This window comes from Dipodomys ordii, unplaced genomic scaffold, assembly GCF_000151885.1.
Source record: "Dipodomys ordii isolate 6190 unplaced genomic scaffold, Dord_2.0 Scaffold108, whole genome shotgun sequence".
NCBI lineage: Eukaryota > Metazoa > Chordata > Mammalia > Rodentia > Heteromyidae > Dipodomys > Dipodomys ordii.
Window position 1 is genome coordinate 987,389 of NW_012267324.1, and position 12,569 is coordinate 999,957.

General features: G+C 66.5%; 1 protein-coding gene across 1 annotated transcript in view; it reads left to right on the plus strand.

Moving 5' to 3' along the window:
* The window catches only part of Eps15l1 (epidermal growth factor receptor pathway substrate 15-like 1), a 34,868-nt gene that overhangs the window by 14,987 nt on the left and 7,312 nt on the right, over positions 1-12,569 (plus strand). The window contains exons 17-24 of the mRNA XM_013028299.1: positions 1,356-1,553; positions 2,553-2,681; positions 6,088-6,211; positions 6,482-6,532; positions 7,339-7,475; positions 7,617-7,674; positions 8,114-8,196; positions 12,413-12,542. Of these exons, the coding sequence (XP_012883753.1) occupies positions 1,356-1,553; positions 2,553-2,681; positions 6,088-6,211; positions 6,482-6,532; positions 7,339-7,475; positions 7,617-7,674; positions 8,114-8,196; positions 12,413-12,542 (910 nt within the window). The remainder of the gene's footprint in view (positions 1-1,355; positions 1,554-2,552; positions 2,682-6,087; positions 6,212-6,481; positions 6,533-7,338; positions 7,476-7,616; positions 7,675-8,113; positions 8,197-12,412; positions 12,543-12,569) is intronic.

The window sequence follows — 12,569 nt, forward strand, 5'->3', positions numbered from 1 at the left end:
CCCACACACCCACACACTGACCTCCTGTGACCCCCACACCCACACACTGACCTCCTGTGACCCCCCACACCCACACACTGACCACCTGTGACCCCCCCACACCCACACACTGACCACCTGTGACCCCACCCACACACTGACCTCCTGTGACCTCCCACACACACACACTGACCTCCTGTGACCCCCACACCCACACACGACCTCCTGTGACCCCCACACACCCACACACTGACCACCTGTGACCCCCACACCCACACACTGACCTCCTGTGACTCCACCTCCCAGACACCAAGGCTCCAGGCCTGGGACACACACAGCGGGGTACAGACTCCCGCTCCTGTCCGTGCTGCTCGCCATGCGGGGGCAGCAAGCAACCCTGAGAGCCACACCCTCCTGTGCACCTGGGCGGGATGACACCCCCCCCCCGCCCTTTCTGCATTGGGGGTGGAGTCACCGTGAGGCGGCTTTGCGCTGGGCTGCTTTCTAGGTGATCACCGTGAGGCGGCTTTGTGCTGGGCTGCTTTCTAGGTGATCACCGTGAGGCGGCTTTGCGCTGGGCTGCTTTCTAGGTGAGGAGCTGCCGTTTCTGCCACTCATTTCCCTGTCCCCGTCCTGGCTTTGCGCTCAGGAAGTGGCTGGCTCCGCTGCCCAGTCCCACCTCCAGCCCTGAATGTTTGTGGTAGTTTTGTTTTGTTCTTTGTCACTTCTGAGACTTGAACTCAGGGCCTGAGCTTCTTTTTGCTCAAGGCTGGCGCTCTGCCACTTGAGCCACAGCGCCACTTCGGGCTTTTTCTGTGTATGTGGCACGGAGGACTGGAACCCAGGACTTGATGCGTGCTAGCGAGCGCTCGACCACTGAGCCACCTTCCCAGCCCCTTGGTGGGTATTTTTTGGATTGGCTCTCTCTCCTGGCTCGACCTGCCTGTTAGGCTGACTTGTGCGGCTGGGACAGCAGGCGTGAGCCCAGTCCCTCCTGCTCCTCCTTTGACAACGTGTCTCGGCGCTTTCTGCCTGGGCTGGCCGCCAGCGCGGTGCTTACTCTCACAGCCTGCTGAGCACCTCGCCCTGGTGCCTGGCTGGATCTTCCGCTATGGACTTACTCCTTTTTATTTTACATTAAGTGTTCATGTCTACACACACATTAAAGAGAAAGGGACCTAGGGGCGAGCTCTCCTCCCCCCTCGAGGCTGGCCTGCGTTCAGCACCTTCCTGCCTCTGCCCCCTGGGATTGCAGGCCAGTGGCCCATCTCCAGCTCTGGGTAGGAGCTGACCTCTCACACCTGTGCTGGTAGGGGAGTCTGTTTGTCTGTGTGCATGGTCGCTGGCGGCTGAGTGCCTTTGTCCCCTTCTTTCAGATCTCATCGCTGAAAACGCAAATCCAGTCTCAGGAGTCGGACCTGAGGAGCCAGGAGGAGGACCTGAGCCGCGCCCGGGCAGAGCTCACGCGCCTGCAGCAGGAGGAGACGCAGCTGGAGCAGAGTGTGCAGGCCGGGCGCGCGCAGCTGGACACCATCATCAAGTCCCTCCAGTCCACGCAGGACGAGATCAGCCAGGTACAGCAGAGGCTACACGCATGCCCGCGATTCACACGCTCTCCTCCCATCCGGCCCCCCATGCTGGGATGGCGGGCATGGGCCGCTCTGTCCCAAGGCCCTCAGGAGAGCAGCGTCTCCACGCGTCCCCTCGGTCCCGCCCGGCCCCCGTGTCCCCCGCTCAGCCTCCTACACAGCCCTGCCACGGTGCCCAGCTGGGAGTCGCCAAGGGCCTCCCATTTTCAGCCTTCCAGGGAGCTAGGGTTACAGGCGTGAGCCTCAGCCCCCGCGTGCTCGGTATTTCTGGGGCTCTGGTTTTTTGGAGAGACAGAAACAGCAGTTAGGTAATGGTCTGAGATCACAGGAGATCATGGTGGGTAAAATGTGCAGCCGCCCCCTGTGCCCAGCTCAGACCCGAATCCCTGCCGCTCTGGGAACTGAGGGCTAAGGATTGCATGTGGAGATTGGGTAGAAAGATCTACAAGGTTCCATCTCCATTAACCTGTAAAAAGCCAGTCAGGAGGCATGGTTTAAGTGGTAGAGCAGAAGCCTGAGGCCCTGAGTTTTGTTTTTGGTTTTGTCGATCGTGGGACTTGAACTCGGCCTGGGCGCTATCTCAGCTCAAGGCGATTGCTCTACCTCTTGAACCACAGCACCACTTCCTGTTTTCTGGTAGTTAATTGGAGATCAGAGTTTTATGGACTTTCCTGCCTGGGCTGGCTTTGAACCTCGATCCTCAGATCTCAGCCTCCTGAGTAGCTAGGATGACAAGCGTGAGCCAGTAGTGCCCAGCTGAAGCCCTGGGCTATAATACCCAGTATTGGTTGGAAAGGAGGAAGGGAGGGAGGGAGGGAGGGAGGGAGACAGGAAGCAAGGCAGGAAGGAGCAGGCATACGGGCTTGGCGTCTGCCAGGGGAAATCATGATGAGCCAGAGAAAATGGTGTGGGCTCAACAGGAACAGGTTGGGGTGGGGCAGGAGGGGACACAGGGCAGCCCCCCACGCCCGTGCTCTGCCGCAGGCCCGGAGCGCGCTGGCGCAGCTGCAGGAGAGCCGCGTGGAGGCGCAGCGTGGCGTGGCGCGGTGCGAGCGGGCATTGGACGGCGCGGGCCTGGCCGCCCCGGCTGACGGCGGTGGATTTGGAGCCATGGTAACGGTGGAGTAGACGCGGCCGTGCCTGCAGCCCTGGCAGGTGCCCACGATGCCATCCTGGCCCCGCCCCATCCCACGCCATCCCGCCCCGCCCCAGCCCGCCCCACTGTCCTCGCTCCGCTCGGCTCCGCTGGCTGCCTAACAACTGGCCCAGGCCTCAGCCTGCCAGGCCTCCTGCGCCCCGAGGCCGCGGTGGGGCCTCGGTCTCTGGGTCTCTGGGTCTCTTGGTCTCTTGGTCTCTCATCCACCTCTGCGGTCTGCCTTACTCCTCCTGCCCCTTGGGCTTGGGCTGGCCTCGGCCTCCCTCTCCTCATCCTCATCCTCCGTAACCTCTTCCTTCGCCGCCACCTCCTTTCTTCTCTACCCGCTGCTCTGCTTGCGCCGCCGCCCGCCCTGCGCGTGCTTGGCAGCTCTGCAGCCCTGGGGGCCCTGGCAGCTCTGGGGGGCCCTGGCGGCTCTGGGGGCTCTGGGGGCTAGGTGTCCAGGCGGGCTTGATTGACAGCATCTTCCTCCCACCCCTCATCTGGCCACTTCCCCCTTCCGGGAAGGAGCGCCGCGTGGGGAGCGGCCGGCCGCGCGCCTGGGGTCTGCGTTGTAATAAACACTGTGAACCGGTGCCGTTCCCTGCTGCGTCGCCGGCACAGCCTCGCGGCTCCTTGGGGTCCAGCGGGGAGCCGGCTCCCCCAGCATGGGGAAGCCACCACCGGGCCTCTAGAACTTTCTAGGAACGGCTCTCAAGTTCCTAGTTTAGAATTAGATTTACACGGAGTGACTACACGCACACACTCAGGGCCTGGGCGCTTTTCCTTTTCCACTCAAGGCTGGCGCTCTGCCACTTGAGCCACGGCTCCTCCTCCAGCCTTTTGCTGGTTCATTGGAGATAAGAGCCTCCATGTTCCTGCTGTGGCTGGCATCAGACCCCAGTGCTGCGCTCTTCGCCTCCTCGGGCGTGGGGGTTACAGGCATGAGCCCCTGGCCCGGCCCGCGCCACAGGTCTCGAAGCTGTGTGTGTGTGTGTTGATTCGCCTCTTCCTTTAGTGGTGCGGGGCGACCCACGCCCAGAGCCCTGTTCACATCACACCACACAGCGGGGCTGCAGCTTTCTGCCCCTGCCCCGGCGCCCCGCCCGCCCTGCCCCGCCCCGCCTTACCAGCAGAGCCTCCAGGCGGCTGCCCAGCCTCCGCTCACCCGAAATCCACGGCGCTGCAAGCCCCAGCCGCCCACCCCTGCCCACTCAGCCGCCTGCTCACGCTGGCACACCACCACATGAGCCGAAGCCCACTTCCGGTTTCTTAGTAGTTCATGGGAGATCAGAGTCCCATGGACTTTTCTGCCCGCTGTCTTGGTGCCCCAGACCTCCGATCTCAGCCTCCGGGTAGCTAGGATGACAGGCGGGAGCCCTGCACCGTTTAAAGGACGGAATGCCGCCCAAACGGCCGAGGGCCCCGCACGCAGAGTTGGCGCGAGTGTTTCCTAAGCAGGCAGAGGGGCGGCCGCGGCTCGGGACGCCAGGCCCACGTCCCTCGGGACAGCCCAGCGCAGCCGTGCACCGCACAGCGGCTGATGCATCCAGCGGCCATGCGCCACGGTGGTGTCTCCAGGACCCCACAGCTCCTGAGAGGGGAGACCGACTCAGTCTCCCCAAGTCAGCAAAGGGGCGGAGTAGTTTTCCCAGCTACCTCCTGGAGCTTCTGGGGCGCTGGCCAGCGCCACGCCAGCTTGTGTCACACGGGGGGGGGGGGGGGGTAGTGTGCCCATGGTCCCGTGTTCCTGTGTCTTACATCCCATGGTGTGCCCACCTGCAGACGCACCGCCTCAACTCCCTGGAAGCTTCCATTCCGACACCACGCTGTCTTTATGGGTTTTATGTTTTTCTTTGGGCACTATCGGATTTTGACTCGGAGGCCTTGCTGTTGATAAGTCAGTGCTGCCAAGACCCTCTGGGCACTGGCTGTGTTTGAGATAGGGTCTCCTTTCCTGTCCAGACCCTTTTCCCATCGAGGCTGCGATCCAGGGGCGTGTGCCACTCTTCCCAGCTTTGGTAGAGCCAGCCTCTCAAGGACTTGTCTGCCCCTGGCTGGCCTGCAGCCTCCACGTGTCTGCCGGGGCCGGCCTCCAATCAGGATCCTTGTGAGTGAGCCTCTCCAGTAGGCAGGACCGCAGGCGTGAGCCTCGCACCCGGCTCGGGCCCTGCTTCCTCCTCTCTTGGTTCTCAAGTCGCAGGCCCGTGCTGGCTGGGGCAGGACTTGGACCCCGCGCTCTTGGGTGGGGTGAGCACAGCTCCCCGGCCTCAGCGGGGACACTCGTGGGAGCTGAGAGCCACGGGCACTCAGCCCTCGGAGCCGTCTGTCTGTCTCGCGCTTGCCTCGGCACTGGCTGGGCCTCCCCTAGGGGGCAGCCGGTGTGGGCGGCGCGGGCGCTGCGTCCGAGGTCAGCGGTCTCCACGTCCTCCGCAGCCTGGGCTGAGAAAGGGGCCATCGCGCCACAGCCCAGATCCAGCGCCGCCGCCCCGCCCTCCTGCCTCCTCAAGCCAGCGCTCTGTGCCTCCCAAACCCTCCGGCCTCCTTCATCCGTGCTCCTGGGCACTTCAAGCCCAGTGCTGAGGCTGCAACCCTCGGTTCTTTTCTAAACCCAGCACCCCTGGGGATACGCTGGCCACAGCAGTCTTGTTAAATACGTCTTTGGGGGCCTTTAATCACTCCCAAACCATCACCTGCGTTGTCAGCCGCCTGCCAGGCCTGGCAAGCCGCGCCCATCCTCCTCCTCCTCCTCCTCTACCACCTCCCTGCGAGCTGGTGCTGCAGGCGTGCGCCCGACGCCCAGCCCACAGTAAGCCGGGACTGAAGATGTCATTCTGCTCAGACATTAAGCTTCGCCCCCATCACGGTCTCTCAGGGTGCTGAGCACGCCCTGGGATCCCCCTCCAGGGCTTCTGCGCCCCCAGTGCCCGGCTCCGGATCTCACTCACTCCTCCCTTTCCTTTTCTTCCTTTTGTGGCAACTGGGGGGGTTGAACTCACACGGGCTCCTGCTCAGGAGGGCAGGCCTCTCCGTTCGAGCCACGCCCACTGCCGGCCACGCCCACCGCTCCCTGCCGTGCCCAGGGCCGGCGGGCTCCCTGGCTTCCTTGCTTCCCGTGTTACAGCTCTGCAGTGTTCCGTGGGGGGTGGGGGGGCGCGGGAGGAGCCGCGCGGTCCTTCCTGCGGGCTGCGGCGGGCATGCGGGTTGCCTCCACTCGGTGAACTGTTAGTTGCTCCAGGCTTACCCGTCGCGCCCGTGTTGCCCAGTGCCCGCTGTCCTCTCCCGTGGCGCTCCGGGGTGGCTGGACAGGCGGAGGTCGGGCCGCTCGTGCTCTGGTCCTCCGTGACAGTGACCAGCGCCGTCCTGTCCGCTCCGCTGCTCCAGGATGATCCTTTCAAGAGCAAGGCCCTGCTGTTCAGCGGCGGCGCGCAGGAGCTGCCAGCCGACCCCTTCCAGGCCGACGACCCCTTCCAGACCGACCCCTTCAAGGGAGCCGACCCCTTCAAAGGTACGCGGGCCCTGCCGGCACGCACCCTGCGCCCGCACTCCGAAGGGAGCTGGCAGCCGCCCCGGGGGTCCGCACCTGCACGCGCTGCCCGTGGGGTCGGCGGCCTTGGCCCCCAGTAGCGGGCATCAGCGCATGCCCATGCGGGGAAGGGCAGGCAGCGTGATTTGGGGGCCGGCGCTCCCTCCGGTCCACACTCGCAACCCCCCAGCCTGTGTCCACCCCGTGGGGGCCGGGCAGACCCAGTATTGTTCCTCCCCCTGCCCCCTGCAGGCGACCCGTTCCAGAACGATCCATTTGTGGAGCAGCAGACAGCGATCACAGGTATGGTGGCAAAGGTGACACGGCCTGGGGTGGGGTGGGGTGGGGCGGGGCAGGGCAGGGGCGGGGCGGGGGGCTCTCAGGCCAGACCCTCACAAGGGGGGGTGGCGGCTGCCCACGCAGATGGCAGCCCTCCACGCCACACAGGACCTGCCTGGTAGCAGGTGGATTTTATTCTCTTGAGATGAAGCTCACCTCCATGTGTGCGAGCTGGTGCCAGGCCTTGCAGGCAAGGCCTCCCGCTGGCTAAGCAGGGCTGCTCTGCTTGCGTGTGGCCAGGCCGGCCTGGGCTTTGACCTCTCATCTCCATCTCCTATGTAGCTGGGATGATAGGCAACCCCTGCCCCGCCCTGCATTTTTCTATGGAGATGAGGGCCTTAGGAACTTTCTGGAACCTTGACCCTCTGGGATTCTGGACAGAGCCACTGGCACTGGATGTTTGTCGGTGGTTTTTAACCCAGCCTCGTGAAGAGCTGGCCTCTCCACGCAGCCGAGTTCCACATCTTGCGCACGCCCTGGCCCACACTGGCCGCGATCTGCCGTCCGCAGAAGCTGCCCGGCCTGGGCAGGCGTGAGCGGGTCAGCTTGCATCCTGTCCGCTGCCTGCGCAGCCAGGGCCGCTGTGCCCCCCTCCCTCCCGCGGGGGTAAGGGGCTCCACGGGGCGCCCACCCACGAACCCAGGGTCCTTTCCAACAGTGTCCTGTGAGATCAGAACCATTCCTGTCACCCACAAGCTTCCCACGCATGTGCCTGCCCCGGTCACCTCCTCCCAGGCCACCTCCACCACTCACCACCACCCCCCCCCTAGATCCCTTTGGAGGGGACCCTTTCCGAGAGAGCGACCCCTTCCGCGGCCCTGCCCCCGAACCCTTCTCCAAGAAGCAGCCACGGAGCGACCCGTTCGCCGCCGACCCCTTCGCCAAGACCCCCGGCGCGCCCACCTCGGTGAGCCCGGCCCACCAGCCCCCCATGCCCAGGGCGCGAGGGCCCCAGCGCCTCTACTCTCCCCCCACCACCACCCCCCGCCCTCCCAGGGGTCCCGTGGGTCCGGAGAGGCCACGAACCCGCCGTCTCCTGTCTCCTCAGCTTGACCCATTCGAGGCCAGTGAGCCCTTCGCGTCGTCCGGTGTATCGAAAGCATCAGGTGAGTGGGACTGGGCCCCTGCCCGCAGCCTCATGTCCTCCAGGGGGCAGTCATGGGCCAGGGGACAAAGGAGACAGCACCGCAAACGCGTGTCTCTGGCTGGGCACAGTGGTGCACGCCTGTAAGTCCTACTTGGGAGGTACAACTGGCCGGCCCGGGCTGTGTGATGACCCCCGGCTCTGAGAACACACCGCAGTGTCCCCTCGCCACCGACACTGTTGCCGCCGCCCGTCCCAGCGCTCTGGGACAGCGGGCCGTGGCCCCGGGCCCCTGAGCTGAGGCCACACAGAGGCCCTGTGCCAGAGCAGGCAGGAGCCGTGGGGCCCGTGTTCCCGCATGCGGCTGCCCCCCTGCCTTGGGGACCCCACCTTGTCCTGACCCCGGGGTACGGGGTGCGTTCTGTCCCTGGCCGTGACCCCTGCCTCCCGGTGCCTTGCAGATCCCTTTGGGACGCTGGACCCCTTTGGGAGCGGGGCGTTCGGCAGCACCGAGGGCTTCGCTGACTTCAGCCAGATGTCCAAGGTGAGGGGCGCGGGCCTCACCGTGGGGGTGGGGGGGACCCTGGCTTGCCCCCCCAAGCATGTGTCCCCCTTAACACGGGTGGCATGGCTCGGGCCGGGCCGGGGACACCGGCACCGGGCGGGAGTGGGTGGGTGCGGGAGGCAGAGCCATGCTAGCCCACGGTGCCCAAGCCACGTCCCGCGGGCCACTGGAGATAAGCGTGAAGTGGGCATAGACCTTCCCCGCGGGGAAGAAATGAGGCCGGGGCCCCTCCCCAGGGCAGAGCCAGCTCGTGAGCACCGCCCCTGGTGTAAGCCCTGTCCAGGCCGCCGTCCCTCCCCCCGTCCCCCCCAGCCCGCCCCCCCACGTGCTGTGGCCACTGCTTCACCCAGGAGCCCTGTGGGGCCGCGTGTGCTGCACGACGGGCACTGGCCAGCAGGGGGCAGCACAGCGCCGCGGGCCCGGCGGCCATGGGCGTGTGCTCCGTGCCCAGGGCATCTCTCCGCGTGTGCGTGTGCAGGGCCCGCGCTGTCCTCCGTGGTCTCCCCTCTCCCTGGTGTGACATGGGAGCTGGTGGCCTGGCACGTGGGACCGGGGCCGAGGGCAAGAAGCGCCCCCCGATGCCCACAGGCACGGAGGTTCCTGGTCTTCTGCGTGCATGGTTGATCCTGGTGGAGAAGAGCCACCGCGCTCCGCGGGCCCAGCTCCTCACGCGCGGCCACACGCGGCCCAGACGGGCAGCGACTGCACACTGCTCCAGGCCGTCTGGGACGGTGGACACGTGTGGGCTGGGCAGCACCGTGGGCCGGGGCCGGGACTCACGGGAGCGTGGCGCCTGCAAACGGGTGGGGTGTTCAGCACGGGGTCCGCCCCGACACGAGGCGCATGTGCCACACGGGGGCAGCAGCCCGTCGCTCGCCGCTGCGCCCCCTGCAGCGTGCTGCAGTGTGCTTCCCGCCCCCCAGGCTGCAGGCCTGGGCCGGGTGGGGCTGCGGCGGGGGGGGGGGGGGGGGCAGCTCCTCGGTGGACCCGGCCTGCCCTCCCCTCAGAGCAGCCCTGCAGCTCCGCCGTGGGCACGCGGCCTGGGGCCCCGTCTGTGGGCCGCATCTGCGGGCTGTGGTTATGTTGTTTTTCAAGAACGACCTCAGGTGTGTCAACACTGCCGGGAAGCGAAACCGCGGCCGCTGCGCTGCACCGCGCTGTTGTTTTCCTGAGCTGGCTTTTTCTTTTCTCTTTTTCCTTTGCTTAAAAAAAGTCAGCTCTCTCCTACCCCGGCAGGGTGGGGCCTGGAGCAGCAATGGGGGGCAGCCAACACCCCAAATGCCAGCGCCATCCCCAGCCTCCTCCCCAAGCCTCCTCCCCAGCCTCCTCCCCGAGCCTCCTCCCCAGCCTTCTCCCTGAGCCTTCTCCCCAGCCTCCTCCCTGAGCCTCCTCCCCAGCCTCCTCCTGTGTCTTTCCAGCCTCCTCCTCAGCCTCCTCCCCGAGCCTCCTCCCCAGCCTTCTCCCCAGCCTCCCCCTGAGCCTCCTCCCTGAGCCTTCTCCCCAGCCTCCTCCTGTGTCCTCCCAGCCTCCTCCCCGAGCATGTTCTTGCTGGGCACCCCTGGCAGACCCTGCTCACCCACCAGGCCCTGGACCCCATCCCATCCCCCCACTGCCCAGGAAAGAGATGCAAATAAGTTCCTCAAAACGTGTTTGTGGAGGGCCCTGAGAATAAAATGAGAGCCACTTACATAACCCGCCCTGGTCTCCCTGCCCGAGCCCGGAAGAGCCCTCATGAGCCGCGTGCCTCCTCCCTGTCCCCACCCCCACCCCGTGGTCCATCACCAGGGACCTCTCCGCCTTTCCCCCTCTCCTGGGCCGCGCTCTCCAGGGCTGCGCTGCCCCCCAGGCAGGGCCGCCTTTCTATTTTTTTATTTTTTTGGGTCCAGTCATGGGGCCTGAACTCTGGGCCTGGGCGCTGTCCCTCAGCTCTTCAGCTCAAGGCTAGCCTCTACCACTTGAGCCACAGCACCACTTCTGGCTTTTTTCTTTTTGCTTATGTGGTGCTGAGGAATTGAACCCAGGGTCTCATGCATGCAAGGCAAGCACTGTACTGCTGAGCCACCTTCCCAGCCCAAGGGTGATTTTTTTTTTTTTTGCCGGTCATGAGGCCTGAACTCTGGGTCTGGGTGCTGTCCCTCAGCTCTTCAGCTCAAGGTTAGCGCTCTACCACCTGAGCTACAGCGCCACTTCCTGCTTTTTTTTTTTGCTTATGTGATGCTGAGGAATCGAACCCAGGGCCTCAGGCATGCAAGGCAAGCGCTCTACCACTGAGCCACCTTCCTAGCCCTAGGGCCGCCTTTCTAGAGGTCAGCCCCCGACTCTGCAGAGGCCGCTTGGACCCCGGGCCTCGACCCAGCCCCCCAAACCCTGCTCAAAGCAGCCACCGCACCCCAGCTTCTGGGGGTGGTGCCTGTCACCTGGGAGGGCGCCGATTGGCCGGCGCTGGCCCCTGGGGTGGGGTTGTCACCTGGGAGGGCGCCGATTGGCCGGCGCTGGCCCCTGGGGTGGGGTTGTCACCTGGGAGGGGGCCGATTGGCCCCGCGCTGAAGGGAGGGTGCGCCTCGTGCCTGGCCGGGTGGGCTTGGCCGGCGGCCACCTGTCACCACTTCGGCACCTGCACATGCTTGAGCGGCTCGGCCGCAGCGGGATCCGAACGCATGGGGAGCCCACCCGGGACCCCCAGTGCCTGGGGAGACGTCCCAGGCCTCCGCCATTCCTTGCACAGCACTGCGACCGCAGGGCTGCACGCCAGCTCTCCGGGGGACCCGGGTTCAAGGCCAGCCTGGCCACACAGCCGGACCCGCTCTGTGACGCCCCCCTTCCCCAGTGCAAGGCGCAGGGCATCCGGCGCCCCGAGGTGCCGCCCGCCGACCCCGCGGGCTCCCGGTCAGCCAGAGGCAGTGCGGGCCGCCCGCAGCCAGGGGCTCGGACCAGCCCCGCACAGCCCAGACTGACAACCCGGGAAACAGCGCCTCGCCAGGCATGGCGCAAGCGTGTGCAGACGCCATCCAGAGCCCAGGGGTATTAACTTCTGGAATTTTCTGTGTAGTATATTTGGTGTCGAGAGAGCTGGGGTGGGTGGGTGCGGGCCCCAGAGGTACCACCCCCGCAGCCACGTCCTCACGGTGCTGAGCCAGGGCCTGTGGCTGTGCGTGTGGCACTGAAGGTGGGGAAACTGAGTCAGCCAGGGCAGGCCTGGCTGGCTGCAGCCCCTGCGCTGCCCCTGCCCATGTCCACCGGCGTCACCGACGGTGGCTCGAAGCGTCCACCCCAGACCCAGCAGCCCACAGCTAGGCACGGTGCCCAGGAGCCGCAGCCTGACCGCAGGTGCAGGCCCAGCCCTAGCGGGCGGCAGCGCCACACCAGGCCTGCTTCCCTGTGCGTAGAGGAGGCATGGTAGGGGCGGCGCCTGTCACCTGGGAGGCCGCCGATTGGCCTGGCACTGGCTCCTGTGGGCGGCGCCTGTCACTTGGGAGGCCGCCGATTGGCCCGGTGCTGGCTCCTGCGGGCGGCGCCTGTCACCTGGGAGGCCGCCGATTGGCCCGGTGCTGGCTCCTGCGGGCGGCGCCTGTCACCTGGGAGGCCGCCGATTGGCCTGGCGCTGGCTCCTGTGGGCGGCGCCTGTCACCTGGGAGGCCGCCGATTGGCCCGGTGCTGGCCCTGTGGGCGGCGCCTGTCACCTGGGAGGCCGCCGATTGGCCCGGTGCTGGCTCCTGTGGGCGGCGCCTGTCACCTGGGAGGCCGCCGATTGGCCCGGTGCTGGCTCCTGCGGGCGGCGCCTGTCACCTGGGAGGCCGCCGATTGGCCCGGTGCTGGCTCTGGTGAAGCGGTGCTTCTCCCCGCTGGGCCGGCAGCCCGGCCCCATCCCAGCCAGCACCCTCTCGGTCTTCACCCGCGCGTGCTCTCGTCCGGTGGTCCACCCTCGCTCCCTCCATCACCCATCCACCCGCCAGCTGTGTGCTCTTCCTCCTCCCACCTGTGGCTTGTGCGTCCTTCTGCCCATCATCCGCCCTCCTTGCGGGATGGGGGCTGGGATCTGGGCTGGGCCCCGTGTGGGGTGCGGAGGTGGGGGACACGGACTCGGCTGGGCTGGGGCGCTAGGGGGCCGGCTCTGCGCGGGGGTCCGGCCCAGGGGGAGCGGCCGCCATCCCCGGCGAGACTGACGGTGTTGCCTCTCCCGTGTCCTCTCTTGCAGCCCCCCCCTGGGCCTTTCCCCGCGTCCGTGGGAGGCGCGGCGTTCTCAGACGACCCCTTTCACGGTGCGCAGCACACGCCGGCTCTGCCGCCCAAGAAGCCCGCTCCGCCTCGGCCCAAGCCGCCCAGCGGTCAGTACGCGGCCGGCTCCGCGCGGG